The sequence below is a fragment of the Crinia signifera genome, chromosome 1, assembly GCF_055691185.1.
Source record: "Crinia signifera chromosome 1, ASM5569118v1, whole genome shotgun sequence".
In the NCBI taxonomy this organism is placed as follows: domain Eukaryota; kingdom Metazoa; phylum Chordata; class Amphibia; order Anura; family Myobatrachidae; genus Crinia; species Crinia signifera.
This window is the reverse complement of record NC_139217.1, coordinates 107342419-107359459: the sequence shown is the minus strand read 5'-3', so window position 1 is coordinate 107359459 and position 17041 is coordinate 107342419. Positions and strand designations below refer to the sequence as shown.

Sequence of the window (17041 nt, the reverse complement as noted above, 5' to 3'; positions counted from 1 at the left end):
ACTTGACATGGTCAAAAGGTCAACAGGGTCACAAGGTTGACATTTAAGATGTCAACATGGAAAAGGTCGATATGAGTTTTTCTTGTTTTTTTTGGTGTCCATGCCAACATAGGTCGGTATGGACACCGTCTAAGTGTACCGCGTCCCCTTGCTTCTGGCACGGTGCCTTGCTGTGCTCGGCACACTATTATATTCTCCCACCATGCCGCAGTGGATGTAGGGTATGAAATACCTCCTGTCGACACGTCGGCTCAAAAAACAAAAAAATTGAAAACCCATGACCTTTTTTATGTAGACCTTTTCCATGTTGACATTCTGACTATTGACCCTTTGACCATGTCGACCTTTTGACCATGTTAACCTTTTGACTGTCGAACCTTTTGACCATGTTGACCTCTTGACTGTCGACCTAGACACTGTAGATCTGATGACTGCATACCAAGAAAAAAAAGGATAAAACCGACTAACACAAATCAGTAAACATATAAGATAATGTACCGCTTATTATACGTTATAAGGATATTAGACTTAATAAGGACTACATTATTCTAAGCCAGTTTTCCACTCAGAGACACATTTTTTTCTCCTTTCATATTTTTATTAATGCTTATCTCTTTTATATTAAAACAAATGATTAGAGAATCCATGCACTTCCAATTACTGTGTTAGATGTTACTACCAATCATGTGAGTGGATTGACGCCGGAACGCCAGCATTTTGTCTGAGCACCTCACTGATTCGGGCAGCAAATATTTTAATGGTTCTCTAGCGGGGATACAATTACCTCAAATCAAGTATCTAAATGACTATGGATTTGCTCTAGCTTAAAATAAATGATGTTTCGGGAAATTAGAGGGTATTAGGGATATGGTGCTGATTATACTCTGTGATGCTCTTAGATCACATTGGTACTTAACCCCTTACTTATTGCTAAGTTTTAGCTACATGCTATAAATCACACACATCTCTTTTAAGTGGGATACTAAAATATTAGTGTAAGCAATAGTTTATTTCATCCCCCGGTCGGAAAGAGACGCTCAGGAGAAAAACGTACTGTAAGCTACGGTATTTTTCTATAATTGTTGTGCAAAACGTTTCCTTATCTGCAGATTGATCGGCCGAGCAATGCTGAGTTGAACAGAGTTTATTGTGAACACAAGGGCATAACGATTAATCGATAGAAATAGAAGTGTGTGATAGGTAAGACAGTAGTAGTTAGTTACTTACTGTCAATGGACGTTTTATGGAATTGAACGGCTATCCCACTTATCCCACCTTCTTTCTGTGAAATCCTGTAAAACCTACTGCTTCTTTCCGAATTCCTGAAATTACACGTCAGCCATGTCAGCTTTACCCATTATAGGCCTGATGATGAAATCGCAAAATGAGATTATTATGGTTAGGAAAAAGCCCACCCAAAAAGCAGTACACTTTCGTGTCTATGCAGAGATTTCTCAAGATGCATTCAGTGCCGCACCGGCAGCCAGGGGCAAAAGGGGAATTTCTAGAGGAACGTTTCTTCCGGATGCTTGATTATAGAGTGAATGTGGCTGCAAGGGCTTATTAAGTACTTAACGAAATATTCTATGCATTGAACAAAGTGTAGTGTATGCAAATGTTCAAAAACATGCAGGGCCAGTGATCACAAAAAGCAGTTCCATGTGTAAAAGCCAGCACACATGAGGGTTTTTGTCAGGTGTGAATCCCACAATGACAAGGGTACAGTAAGAGCTACAAAGTTAAGGTATACATGGCAGGATGTACAGACTACTTGTGGTTCATCCCGCCATTTACCACAACGACACTAATCACATATGTAATACATATGTGATTAATGACACAAAGGGCAGCACTGCCAATAAGAACTGCCGGTACTTATGTATTATCTGGACTCCCATGTTAAATGCACCCCATTTTTTCATACCCCTACTATCCAACTACGCATGGAGTTGATTTTATATAGTGTGGCGAGCGCAGCGAGCCACCATGCCCGAAGCGTGGTGAGCGCAGCGAGCCCCGCGAGGGGACGCGGTCTCATAAGAAAAACGGGAGTCCAGATATTACATAAGTACCGAACTGCCCATTGCAATGGCTGACAGTCCCTGGACTTCCGGGTTTAAGACCCAGCAGTCCCTCTGTGCATGCAGTAGCCACGGTGGATGCTGAAAGGGATCCAATCATACTCAGCTACAGCGCCAATGCAGAACAATGGGTACTGCTTTCCTAGCACGGCGCCCACGATCTAGATTGTATGTGTGGGGCTGATATCTCAAGCATCTCATGCATCTTATGTGTTTGTGCGGCATAAGATGCATGAGATGATGCAATCGACGCAATCAACGAGATTTTTACATTGCAAGGATCTCATGCATCTTATGTGTTTGTGCGGCATAACATGCATGAGATGATGCAATCGACGCAATCAACGAGATTTTTACATTGGAATCAATGTAAAAAGGCCCCAAAACCCCAATTTTAATTGCTAACCCCCCCCTCATGGGTGAAATGGCCCCCCCCATTGTTAACGCCACCCCACTATTGACGCCAACCCGAAGCGTGGCGAGCGCAGCGGTACGCGTCCTCCGACCTTTTCATACCCCCACTATCCACGTTGGTGTGGAGTTGATTTTATATAGTGTGGCGAGCGCAACAAGCCACCGAGCCCGAAGCGTAGCGAGCGCAGCGAGCCCCGAGAGGGGCCGCGGAATACATGTAAAGTACTCCGCGTCCCCACTATCCACGTCGGCGTGGAACTGATTTTATATAGTGTGGCGAGCGCAGCGCGCTACCGAGCCCGAAACGTGGCGAGGGGCCGCGGAATACATGTAAAGTAGTCCGCGTGCGCTCGCCCAGCTTCGGGCTCGGTTGCTTGCTGCGCTCGCCACACTATATAAAATCAACTCCACGCCGACGTGGATAGTGGGGGTATGAAAAGGTCGGAGGACGTGTACCGCCGCCCCTCGTGAGCTCGCTGTGCTCGCCACGCTTCGGGTTGGCGTTGATAGTGCTGGTGGCGTTAACAATGGATACGCCACGTTGCATAAGATCCATGACATTAAAAAATCGGGTCCATCGCGTTGATTATATGCCTTAAGTACCTTAAACTTAAGGCATACAATCAATGAGACGGGCGCCGTGCTAGGAAAGCAGTACCGAACAATGCCCTTCTATAGGATAACACCAGCTTTTGTAGGCATTGCCCTCTGCATCGGAATCCCAGCAGCTGGGTCATAGTACCTATGGGGAAATACATTTTCTGAATGCAGGATTCTGATGGCTGTAGGTACTGTGGTGGCAGACTCACTGAATATGAGGAAATGTAGGATGTTAGACTGGTAGCAAAGCAGACATGTATTAGTCAGAAATGTGGTCAGCAGGTGGCAGCAGAGCGGAGTACACAGAAGTCCATAGGGTTATACAAAACCTAAGAACTGAGTAAGCATGATTAGGAGAGTTTAGTAAGATTCAATACATGATTGGTGGAGACCTGTTATAATCCATACTGATAGCCCAGCTATTACCTTTAAATTGTGCGAAACAGCTCAGTCTGTCTCATCTAAGGATTATTTTCAATGAAGAAAAGGGACTATACAGTAGCTGAATATACACCTGTTTTAGTGGGAACCTGTTCATCATAGTAAAACTGAGGCTGCCCAATTTTGCTGATAAAAGGCCTGCAGACCAACAGGCATTTTGTCTGGCAGCCTGACACCAAGCAGGTGTGGTGGGCATGCATCGTACGGACATGCTGTACAATTTGGCATGGCTGACTGATTTCCTCACCATCAAGCCACAATGGGCTGCAACATCAAGTCCTCAAGCAGCACCTGCCATGCGCAGAGTCTACCTCGTAACTTGTCTAGATTTGGCCAATGCGGCTGCGGTGGTGCAAACTGTATTGCAGCCAAATGCTGTAACACACTCATGTCACTCCCATATCATTCTAGGTAACCTTCTAGTCACCACCCTGAATTATATGTATAATAGACGTTGGTCTGATTGGTGGCAATGGAAAAACAATAGTAATGATTTCATTGGTTGGAATGCTGATTCTAATCTGAGGTAATTGCCAACCTCTTATCAAGATATAAATAGATATAATATTAGCACTGGGGTGGGGGTGGGGGGTGTTAACTCTTAGTTCCCTGATTTGTACAGTATGATGGTATGTGCATACTTTAACCTGAAGAAGCAACTGCTCACAAGGGAAAAAAACATTCTGTAACCCCTGCATTGTGCAGATATGGTGCATTATTCAGCTTGAAAAGTGATAAAATGGAGAGTGATAAATCCCCAGCCAATCAGCTTGCAACTGCCATGTCACATGCTGGGTTTGAAAAATGACAAGTAGAAGGTGATTGGTTGGTGGTTTATCACTCTCAATTCGATCACTTTTGAAGGCTTAGTACATCTCACCCGTAGCTGGATAAGGGATGATCACTTCTGGACTATACAATGTTAGGTGTTTTTGCTAATGCTACATGATTCTCCTGTTGGTTCAGTATATGACAGTTGAATATTTATGTTGGTTTTTTTAAAATTAAAATTGTCAGCGTGTTCTCCAGTTTTCAACTGTGGCTAGCTCATCGAAAATATTTTGTTAATTCTTTTGATGCATTTTATGTAATATGTTTAATCTGAAAGAAACAAATTATTTACATCATTTCTAGTTACTGAATCTTTATTTTACAAAGTAACCCTAATAATGCATCCTAGTCTATTTAAATTCATGCTTTACTTTATGATTATTCCATTGAAATCAATTTCTCTTTTATTTACCATTGACATAAATATAGTATCGTATAATAAATATTCATAATTTCAAATCTGAACTCCCATAATCATTAATGTAGTTACAGCATATCTCAAGCGGAAAAATAGATCAAAGTAAAATGAGGCCACTATAAAGAAGGGAATTCTTTTAACATGCCATTTAAAGCAATTATATTTCCAGGACAATTTTTCATCCAGGGGAAGATGTACTGTATCAAGCCTTGGAGACAGATCAAGTAGGGAAGTTGCCAAAATCAACCAATCAACTTCTATCTGACATTTTTCAAACACAGTCTTTGAAATGACATTTAGAAGCTGATTGGTTGCTTTCGGCAGAGTCGGCACTTTACAGAATCTCTCTCCAGGGCTTCTTATATCTCCCCACCATGGTCTTATTCAAACAACAGTTTGATTTATCTTATCATTTATATAATATAATAAGTATTCCAGACTATATCTATTATCACCTGTTTATGTCTTAGAAATATGTATTTAAATTTTAGATCTGTATACTGAATTTTCAAACATAAATAATCCATATGGTTATAGGCAAGGCCTCTGGAGTGTCTGGGCATTGCAGTGCCTCGGCGTTGTAATGGAACTCATAATGAAGAGATTTGTCTTAGTTATGATGTCATAGAATATGTCTGTAGGGCAGTGTTTGGTTCTGTAAAATGTAAAGCTGGGTACACATATGTACAATTTCATTTTTCTTGCGACCGTTCGATCGACCGTATACACGTTCGGCCGTCCGAAACATACGACCGATCTGCGCGTACACATATGTACAATTTTACTGGCGACGTCCGATGTACTCCCGTCCAAACAATCGCAAGAAAAAGATTGTACCACCGTACACACTCTCCCGTTCTGGCTATTCGAACGATAAAAATGTACACAACATTATCATAATGGGCTGGATTAAAAGAGCATAGCAAAACGAGGCGTGATCACGGAACAAAGAATCGTTCGTGTAGTACAGTGAATAGAGCCGTGACTATTCATATCCATTGCTAGCTGTACTGGATATACGTACGTACGTTCGTCTATCGGTGCATTTGGGCCTTTTTAATCATGAGCTTGAGGAGAAGGAAGGCTCGTGCGTGCATTTTGGCTGCTATGGCCATCAGATTGCGGGCTATTAAAAAAAGAAAAAGGACCAAGAATCGGAGCTGCTGGACCAGAGACTGGCTTCTGAGGAGAGACACCTTCTCCCACATGCCATTGCTACAGGAGATACGGGAGAACAATCCTGATGATTTCAGGAATTATCTCCGTATGGATGACGCTACCTTCATGGAGCTGCTGACACTGGTTACCCCTTTAATAGAGAGAGAGGACACCTATTTCAGGAGGCCTATTTCTGCAGAGCAGAGACTGGTGGCAACGCTGCGTTATCTGGCAACAGGCAGGACCCTTGCCGACCTGAGATTCACAACCGCAATATCATCTCAAGCGCTGGGGTTGATAATACCAGACACCTGTGATGCCATCGTCCAAGTTCTACAGGAGAAATACATGAAGGTAAATATAGAAATTACATACATGTCCCCCATATGTATAGCTGTGCACATACCTGTACCCTATATGTATATCATTACAATGCCTGTTAATGTAATCTTTTACACCAGTGGGTGGGGGGTCATTTTGATAAGGCGGGTAATAGCTTTGAGGCTGCAATGGGGGAGGGCTGATGTGTCTAAAATCAACCCAACAGATTAATAATACGCATATACTTTTATATTGCAGTTTCCATCGACCAAGGAGGAGTGGCAAAATATTGCACGTGATTTCCGTGATCTTTGGAATTTCCCTAATTGTGGTGGAGCTATCGATGGCAAACACGTCAGAATCATGCCCCCTGCAAAGAGTGGCTCTTTTTATTATAACTATAAGGGGTTCTTCAGCATTGTTCTAATGGCCATCGCTAATGCTCGATACGAGTTTGTATTTGTGGACATTGGGAAAAATGGTAGAGTTTCAGATGGAGGAGCCCTGGAGTATACCTTTTTCCACGACCAACTGAAAAAAAATCTACTGAATCTGCCAGAGCGGACTGAAAATGAGCACGGTTTGAACTTTGTTTTTGTGGCGGATGAGGCCTTTGCATTGCACCCTAATGTCCTTAAACCCTACCCACAAAGGGCACTGAACAGGGAACGGCGCATTTTTAACTATCGCCTGTCACGTGCCAGGCGAGTGGTTGAAAATGCGTTTGGGATTCTGAGTAATAAATTCAGAATTTTTCACAGTGCCATCAATCTGCGCCTAGATAAGATTGACAAAGTGGTGCAGGCCTGCTGTGTGCTGCACAACTACATGCGCAGAAAAGCGGTGCACACACAACAACTGGGGGCTACAGTGGACGACAGCCAAGTTGTTGACGAGCCTATTGGTCTGACAGCTTTGGCAAATAATTTAAACACCAGAAATGCATCAACGCAAGCAAAGTTGTCAAGAGACGAGTACTTGGATTATTTCAATGGTGTTGGGGCTGTGGAGTGGCAGAATGACATGATTGCTTAAAAATGTACGTTTTTGTCATTGTAAATATATTGTTTTTTGGTGTGTACTAATCAATATTTTGCCAATAAAATTTGTATACTCACAGTTCCGCACAAGTTGTCCTCTGCGTCTTATTGCAGCAAGGAGGGGGAGGTGGAGGCCGAATCACGGCAAGTGAGTGGTAGTACTCAGGTGCCAGGCATTCCTGGAGGGCACAATGCCACGGCACCTGGAGTGCAGACTGTACCCAGTACTGGTGTTTATGTACTAGCAAGTAGTTGCTCCACCACACCTATTTCTATGCCAATTTCTCCTGGTACTTTTGTACAGTCTCCAGGAGCAATACATGAAGGTAAATATTGAAACAACATGCATGTACCCCATATGTATATCTGTGCCCTCTAGTCACCCTGCATGGTAAATGATATTTTCACACGGACACCAACTAGATTACAGAATTTTTAATTTTTGTATAAATTATTAACTTATAAACTTATAAAAAATATAACATAAATAACAAGGAAATAAATAATAAAGAAATACTTAAACATAAAAATATTTAAACTATATTATTAAAACAAAAATGCAATTAAATCAACTATATAAAATATTTACATCTGGTGGTAAACTTGGCCCACCCCATAATCCCCTGTATCCATCGGTGGTTGGGAGGGAGATGGAGTTTGGAAGGGGCCACCAGGTGGACCTGGTGGGAGCGTATTAGCCGCCGTTGCCGGTTGGTGCTGCCTTTGCCCAGTTGGTGGCTGTAAATGGTGATACTGGGGATATTGCACCGGGTGAAATACAGCTTGTTGGGGTATAGGAGCTGGGCTGATGGGTTGAAATTCAACCCTAGGCAGAGGGGTCTCATCGGTGAGACGTGTGTGCCGGGTCAGAGTCCCCACACGGGCCCGGTACAGCGTCTCATAAAATATGCGCTCTACCTCCACCCTTGTAGCCGGGTCCAACTTTCGCAAATTGTCCGCTAATACGCTCCCCACCCGGTCCGCATCATCCTCATCCATGCTCATCAATCTGTTGGCAGACTCCAGGATCTTGGTGGTTGCCACGTCCGCAGCATCTGGAGTCTGCCTCGGCCTTTTGCGCCCTCTTCTTGATGGTGCTTCTGCTGCACTTTGAGCGCTTGATGGAGGTTCACCGCTGGTCGTGGCGGTTGGTGTGGGGGTGGAGCAGAGGGTCGGTGAAGGCAGCTGTGATGCCACCTCCAGCGATGCCGAAGACTCCTCCTCAAATAGCGATGGCTGTAACAAAACAAGATGATGTATCACTATAGATTTTTAAGACTTCCATATATTTTTATATCTACGCAGAAGAACGCAGCCCACACACCACCATGTTGCTGCCATGGATGAAAGTGAGCTAGTTGAAGAGGCGTTATGATTGGCATCTCTGGAAACTAATTATTTAGATACCAGACATAACAAATACTAATTTAAACACCAGAAATGCATCTATGCGTGCTAAATTAACCAGGTATGAATACATGCAGTATTTTATTGGTGTTGGCGCTGTGGATTGGCAGAATGATATTATTTCGTTAATTTTACACCACAAAAAAATATTACAATAATCCGCGCCAGAAAGACTACAACAGTGTAGATACCAGGGATTACCAATGGCAACCAAAACTTCCAAATACAAAAAATGTGGGAAATGCACTTGCGATGTCTGAATATTGATCACTGTCTTCCCAGGCGGATAAGAGTATAGCTCCACCACTGAGAAGAACCAGAATTAGGGCCACAGAGAAGGTCAAATTGACGATGTAGAACCAAAAGGGTGGGGTATCGCCCCCTGCAACTGACCTCTCTGTTGTGCCCAACAGAGAGGTCAGTTGCAGGGGGCGATACCCCCCCCTTTTAATTTTACATGTTCACAATTTTTATACTGTACTTGCTGTTATATTTATCTTGTGTGCAAAAAAATTTTCAAAAAAAATCCGTCTACTTACTGTGCCGCAAATGGTGTCATCTGAAACCTCTTGGGTGCACGCGGAGGTGGAGGGTGCAGGCTGGTTCCTTGAAGTGTTGCCGACCGAATCCCTGGGCAGCTCCTGGTCCACCGTGAAGGCCAGCAGGTCATAGTACCACAGCCTGGGCACATACACTTGGTCTGCCCCTGCCCCAGACCGCTTTGAGGACTCAACCTTATTTAATTCCTTTTTAAATACGGTCCTCATATTAGCAATGCGAGTCCGGACCCACTCCACATTTGCTATGGGGTAGTATGTCTGGCTCACCCTCACCAGCTCCTCCAGAGCAGATAGCCTCTTCTGCCTATTCGAATGGTCTCTGGATTTGGTGTTCCATAAACAATTCTGATCCCTGTAGGCCTCAATGAAATCCTTCATAAATTCGACATTTTTTTCTGCCATGGTTGAATTTCTGTGCCAAAAAATAAAATAAAAAGGCATATTATTTTCTTGATACAAAAAGCACACCATAAACCATTTAATGTACAGGTGTTCAGTCTGTGGGCCACTAGATATACTGTAGCTATAGTACAGGAGTTGAAAGTCTGTGGAACATAGGATACACGGTCACTACAAGCCCCAGCATACCCCTGGCCCACAGATTGAAGTCCCTGTCATAGAAAACTACACATTTTGTTTTAATACTCACCGAAATAAATGTCGATACAGTCCGGAAAATTCGCTGCGCTGCTCCGATCAATCCAACAGCAACGACGGAATATTCTTTCGTGCAGAACGTGGCTTGAAACACAGTGATTGGATAAGCACAGGAATCTCCGCCCCACTCACGTGCTTCGCGTCACACAGACACGGGACATCGAGGAGCCATGTCGGAGGGTCTGGCGCCACCGCATATGGGGGAGGCCAGTACAGAACCTTTGATTTCCAAATCAGTGATAACCACAGATAAAGAAATCGCTGACAGACAGGACAACAAGGAGAAAAAAGTGACGCGCGCATCCGCCATGTCATCTGCAGAGGTGGAACTGATGGTCAAAATGCTGGATAGAAGGGACTACGATTGTTCGAGAAAAACATACCCCAAGACAAATTACAGAAAAGAAATTATTATGCAGCGTGTATGCAAGGAGATAAAGGAGAAGTTTGGGAAAAGAAGGTCCAAATACCAGCTCCAAAAACGGTGGTCGGACCTGAAGCACAAGGAGCAGGCCAAGCTGAAGAAAATTCGTGGAATTATTAAAAGAAGTGAGTCCAATGCCCTAGGTGGCTTTATTAATATACTGTCATGATCCATTACATTTTGAGTGTTTTGCTGACATGTTGCTTGTTTTTATTTACTCAGAGGAAATCCAATCCAGGAGAAGGCATGAGGAAGGCAGAGACAGGGCCTCCAACCTAAAAATAAAGAAGGAGAGTACAACAGGTAAGGTTTTGTACCAGCACACCAACAGAACAACACATGTTTTATACACACAACAAGGGGTAGTAATATGTCACTTTACCTTGTCACTATAGATGATATCCAGGCTGCGCAGCCGATGGAAGGGACCACAGAGGGCCACCAAGTGATTGCGATCACCAGCAGTGTAGATGGTGAGTGTATACTGCAAATCATCTTTATGGGATAGTGACGTATCATTTGTGGAAAGGTAAACATTTCTTTATCTGTACTTATTATAGATATCATCGAGATTTCAGATGTCAGTGCAGAGGGGGAGAAGAACACACCATCACCTGACACGTCCAGCGACGAAAGCACAATGCAAGAAAACATGACACAAGTCCATAAATGTCTACAAGAACTAAGCGGGAAAGTCCATACCGTAGCCCAAAAAATTACAAAAATCCAAAAAGGCGTAGCAGTAGTACACTCTTTATACGAAAAAATTTATAACGGTTTGCATTATAAAGTCAAAAAATAGTTTGTGTACTTTATTTTACTTGGTTCTCCTTCTTGTTTATTTGGAGGCCAGCAGCATGCACCTTAAAATGGTGCATGTCATGGCAAGCAGTCCCACGGCAGCAATGCATCACATGTGAGCAGGCCGGGATGTTCCCATGTGATGCGTTGCTGCCGTGGGACCGCTTGCCACTACATACACCACCATGTTCAAATGTGTTTTCATGTTTTTTTGGGTGGGTGGGCTTTCCTGCTAAACCTTCACACGTGGCACTTATGTCATGGCAAGCAGTCCCACGGCAGCAATGCATCACATGTGAGCAGGCCGGGATGTTCCCATGTGATGCGTTGCTGCCGTGGGACCGCTTGCCACTACATACACCACCATGTTCAAATGTGTTTTCATGTTTTTTTGGGTGGGTGGGCTTTCCTGCTAAACCTTCACACGTGGCACTTATGTCATGGCAAGCAGTCCCACGGCAGCAATGCATCACATGTGAGCAGGCCGGGATGTTCCCATGTGATGCGTTGCTGCCGTGGGACCGCTTGCCACTACATACACCACCATGTTCAAATGTGTTTTCATGTTTTTTGGGTGGGTGGGCTTTCCTGCTAAACCTTCACACGTGGCACTTATGTCATGGCAAGCAGTCCCACGGCAGCAATGCATCACATGTGAGCAGGCCGGGATGTTCCCATGTGATGCGTTGCTGCCGTGGGACCGCTTCCCACTACATACACCACCATGTTCAAATGTGGTTTTATGTTTTTTGGGTGGGTGGGTGTCCGTTCCTGCTACACCTTCACGCAAGCACCTGTATGTGATACTCTGTTCAGGTCCGACCACCCAAATAAACAATGTGTTCACAGTAATTTTTGTCAGTATTTCTTAATAAATGTTAAGTGTTTATGCAGAACAATGAACATCACATATCTATCTATCTATCTATCTATCTATCTATCTCTATCTATCTATCTTCTATAACTTCAGGAATGCACACACAACGATTATTTATTTCAAAACGAATGCACACACAACGAATATTCTTTAACAGCATGGGGCGGAAAGTACGGGGGAGAAGACTTCCTGTTGTTTACTTGCTGCGCTGATGGAGGGATGACGCAGCTAGTCAACACCCACATGGGCGTGCTGCGTTTGGGAGGAATGATCGCAGGAACGGGCTGCATATCGATCGAACGTGCGTACACATGTCACTTTTCTTTCGATATGGAGCCGTCCTGTCGGAAGAATATTAAGCAGCAAAGAACCTGCGACCGACCGACCGTGGACGGCCAAAAGCGTTTTTGGCCGTTTATCGATCGCAACGAAGGGATCGGGACAGCGTACACATATATACAATCGAACGGCCGTTCGTCCGCAGATCGGAAGAACGGCCCGACGATTGTACATATGTGTACCCAGCTTAAGTCTAATCTTGACAACTCTTGTATCCATTTCCAAAGATAAATTGCTACATTATGTGTGACAGTATTTTTTTTCTAATTTATCATAATAAAACTCCATATTCATCTTACTTGGAGATAAGTATTCATTTTCTATGCACTCCCAGTGTGGCTGAGTTGTACTAGCTGTGTGTATGATCTCCATCAGAGTTCTAGTTCCTCCTCCCACCACCAGACACCAGTACACATACAGCAGCTTCTACTTCTGACTACATGTACTCAAGCCGTCTACCTTTTCACATTTCAACATGTCTATGGTCATTATTTCCTCTTTTCTCCTGTAGTTCCTACATTTTGCTAATTTATGTTTTTAAAAATGGTACTCTTTACCTAGAACGGCGCCCGCGATCAGAATCGCGGGCGTCGGGGGTAAAAAATCGCGGTAATCGCGGGCATCGCGGGTACATCAAAATCGGGTACCCGCGATTACCGCGATTACCGCAATTTTCCCATAGGGAACAATGTTAAAAAGCCTGATTGACCGCGATTTTACTGTAAAATGCCTCAATGCCCGCGATTTTCCCATAGGAATCAATGTTAAATGGGCTACAGAGCCCAAATAGCCCCAATTAACCCTTAAATGTCCCCCCAATTTTTGTACGCCACCCCACGATCCACGCCAACCCGAAGCGTGGCGAGCGCAGCGAGCCCGCGAGGGGCGGCGGTACGCGTCCTCCGACCTTTTCATGCCCTACTATCCACGTCGGCGTGGAGTTGAGAATAGAATAGTGTGGCGAGCCCGAAGCGTGGCGAGCGCAGCGAGCCCCGCGAGGGGACGCGGATACCTTCACAGGTAAACGCGTCCCTTCGCGGGCTTCACAGGTGTCCGCGTCGCCACGGACACCTGTGAAGTCCGCGAGGGGACGCGTATAACTGTGAAGGTATCCGCGTCCCCTAGCGGGGCTCGCTGCGCTCGCCACGCTTCGGGCTCGGTGGCTCGCTGCGCTCGCCACACTATTCTATTCTCAACTCCACGCCGACGTGGATAGTAGGGCATGAAAAGGTCGGAGGACGCGTACCGCCGCCCCTCGCGGGCTCGCTCCGCTCGCCACGCTTCGGGTTGGCGTGGATTGTGGGGTGGCGTACAAAAATTGGGGGGACATTTAAGGGTTAATTGGGGCTATTTGGGCTCTGTAGCCCATTTAACATTGATTCCTATGGGAAAATCGCGGTCAATTAGGCTTTTTAACATTGTTCCCTATGGGAAAATCGCAGTGATCGCGGGCATCGCGTCACGGACGTTTATGTGCTGCCCGCGATGTCGCGATCACCGCGATGGGCGCCGTTCTAGGTAAAGAGTACCTTAAAAATATCACCTGAGCTACAGTATACTTTGGATTACTATGGAGTCCAATACCTTGTATTATCAGTATTCATGTATTACTACCTATTCTTTATATGGCATCATCATGTTCATTTCCTCTAATTTCCTTACTACAGACACAAACCCAAAACCCTAAATACACATACAGTATTTACCTACCTGGAGAATAACCATCGAAACACTGTGACATCATAGCAACAAAAAACACCCAGAAGCATGGTAATAACATAGTACAGCAGTATTCAGAATGTGATGCATAATGAAAGCTGATAGCCTACTGTATATATCAGTGATTCGCAAATTGTGGGTCCTTACTCCAAAGTGGGTCACAACCTTCTCAGCATGGGGTAGTGACTCCATGTTGCTTACCGTCCAGTTGATGACTTCCCTAATCTCTCAGTCAGGGATCACCCACTGCATCTCCCTAGTCACCCTCTGCCTCTCCCTGCCGGCCTCTGCATCTCCGACAGCCACTTTCCGAACATCTCTCCCACCGCCTCTTTCTGCCAACCTCTGCCTCCCCATCACCCTCTTTCACTCACTGCCCTCTGCCCATGACTCACTACCATTTCCCCATCACTCACTGCCTCCTCCCTGTCACCCACTGCCTCCCCCTGTCATCCACTGCTTCCCTGCCATCCCAAAAGCCTTCACAGGTATAAACTTTACCATCTGCATAAATGTATGAAAAACACATGCAAGGCAGGGACTCCAAAAGTAGCTTGTCTGTACTATTGTGTAATAAATTAAGTGATTGCATTAGTGGGTACTTTACTTTTATTTTGTGAATCCGCAATGCTTCCATGCATGGTGTTCTGCTGACCACACGAGTGGTAACCATTCTGCAGTAACTTGCTGGAGTCCTGTTATCATTTTTATTGTCTCATGGGGTCCCACAGCAAAATAGTTTGAGAACCCTTGTCCATTAGGAAACACCACTCATAGTAACAGTAGGCTCCATGATATGATGAAAGTCCAGCAGTGAGTCACCATCTGTAGCAGGGCCGGCGGAACCCGCTCAGCGAGGGATGCAAAGCAGGGAGGCGCTGGCCAGTAGAGGCGCTCTCCCCACTCTGCACCCTCTTACTGCTGGCTGCCGTTGTCTGTCAAACTGCAGCAGCGCCAGCAACATGAAGCACTTACCAGCGCCGCGGGAAGCGTGAGGGTCGGGGAAGGCAGAGGACAGTGATTTGTGGACGGCTCTGGAGTTACTGCTGACTGCAGTACTGCCAGGTGCCACTAGATGCCCCCAGCTGATCCCAGTGCTGTGGAGCTATGCCGTGCCCTACAGAGGAGCTGACTGAGTGAGTGTTTTATGTGTGTATCTCACTAATATCTATCTATGTCTGCCTGTCTCCCTAATATCTATCTATGTCTGCCTGTCTCTCCAATATCTATCTATGTCTGGCTGCCTCTCTAATATCTGTCTGCCTATCTGTCTGTCTAATATCTATCTATAGCTGCCTATCTGTCTAATATCTATCTATATCTGCCTACCTGTCTAATATCTATCTATATCTGCCTGTCTGTCTAATATCTATCTATATCTGCCTATCTGTCTAATATCTATCTATATCTGCCTGTCTGTCTAATATCTATCTATATCTGCCTATCTGTCTAATATCTATCTATATCTGCCTGCCTATCTAATATCTATCTATCTACAGTATCTATCTATCTATCTATCTATCTATCTATCTATCTATCTATCTATGTCAGACTCAGAAATATATATTAGACAGACAGACAGAGATAGATATTAGACTGTCTATATCTATCAATATCTGTGTCTAAGCCCCGTACACACAGGGGAGATATATTGCTCAGCCATATATTGCTGAGCAATATATGGCTGAGCAATATATTGCTCAGTTTCTACTTTTCATCAGCGACCAGAGATGATCGCTGACAGGGCCGGCACCACCACTAGGCAGCCTTAGGCATTTGCCTGGGGTGCCGGCCACTGGAGGGTGGCACTTGGGAGCAGGTCAGTGGCATGGAGCAAGGTGAGTGGCGCCTGCACCTCTTCCCCCCGTAAAACCAGTTAAGGCCCCACCAGCACTGCTCACCCACGCGACCGCTGACTTGCTGACCCCCCCCCCCCTGCGCCGGAGCAAGTCACCTGCACTACCGCTGACTTGCTCCGGCGCCCGCACCCCCCTCCCCTCCCGTCCGTGGACCGTGCATCTCCGGAGCACGCACCACGGCTGACATGCTGCCCCCCGCCCGCCGGTGCGCCGGAGCAAGTCACCTGCACTACCGCTGACTTGCTGCGGCGCCCGCACTCCCCCATCCCCGTAGGGTGACTCGGCGGTAGCTGGAGCAGCCAGGTGGGCGGTGTGGTTCCCCCCTGCCTGGGGCGCTGAGGTGCCTTGCACCGGTGCTGGTCGCTGATGAAAAAGAAACTGCCGGTGTCGCCCGGCAGTGGTAATCAGCTGGTCGCAGGAGCATGTTCCTGCGACCAGCGATCACTACAGGGGTAAAAACGGGAGCGCGCACCCGGCGATATATCGCCGGTGCACACTCCCATCGTGGGCAATATGGTCGCTTAGCGACCATATTTCCCGCGATATTATACAAAATCGCCCCCGTGTGTACGCACCTTAATATCTACATCTGTCTGTCTGTTGATATCTATCTCTGTCTGTCTGTATATTTATTTATCTATCTGATGAACTCCCCCATAGCACTCACTTATTTTATTTTTTTAAATAGGAAAATGTTATAGTGTACATAAGACCTGTGCTTCCCGGATGCTAAAAATATATTCAAGTATACAGTATCTTAAGTAAGGTAAAACTCACCCTTACCTCGGTGAAAATAGGATTTAAAGGTGTATATTTTAGGATTTCCCTCTGGCGTTGCGTCCTATCGTGCAGTTTTAATTCACGCCAGACGTTAGATCAGGAAAGTAAAAGTAGTGACAGGTCACTATCTTGTGATGTTGAATGTGTTCTTCTCTGTGTCACTTTCCCGGGCTGATGTCCAGCGTGAATCGAAAATGATAGGGCGCACCTTTCTTGAAGCATGAGTTTTCCCTGTATGGGCTATGGAAGGAAGGGCGCAAAATTTCAGTTTGCAGGGAGGTGCCAGACACCCTAGCACCGGCCCTGATCTGTAG

At 45.3% G+C, this 17041-nt stretch overlaps 1 protein-coding gene across 1 annotated transcript; it reads right to left on the bottom strand.

The window, feature by feature from the left end:
• Positions 1–7716: 7716 nt before the first annotated feature.
• Positions 7717–10034, bottom strand: LOC146058902 (uncharacterized). Its single transcript, XM_083171111.1, has 2 exons — positions 9251–10034; positions 7717–8540 (listed from the first exon to the last, which is right to left on the bottom strand). The coding sequence occupies exons 1-2, from the start codon at positions 9740–9742 to the stop codon at positions 7890–7892; spliced, it is 1143 nt and encodes a 380-aa protein (XP_083027237.1). The 5' UTR covers positions 9743–10034; the 3' UTR covers positions 7717–7889.
• Positions 10035–17041: the final 7007 nt, after the last annotated feature.

Excerpts from the sequence above, each read along its gene's own strand:
- LOC146058902 (XM_083171111.1), bottom strand. The coding sequence starts at position 9,742 with ATGGTGTGCTTTTTGTATCAAGAAAATAATATGCCTTTTTATTTTATT. Across the intron at positions 8,541-9,250 it reads ATGACACCATTTGCGGCACA|CCATCGCTATTTGAGGAGGA; the intron begins GTAAGTAGACGG and ends GTTTTGTTACAG.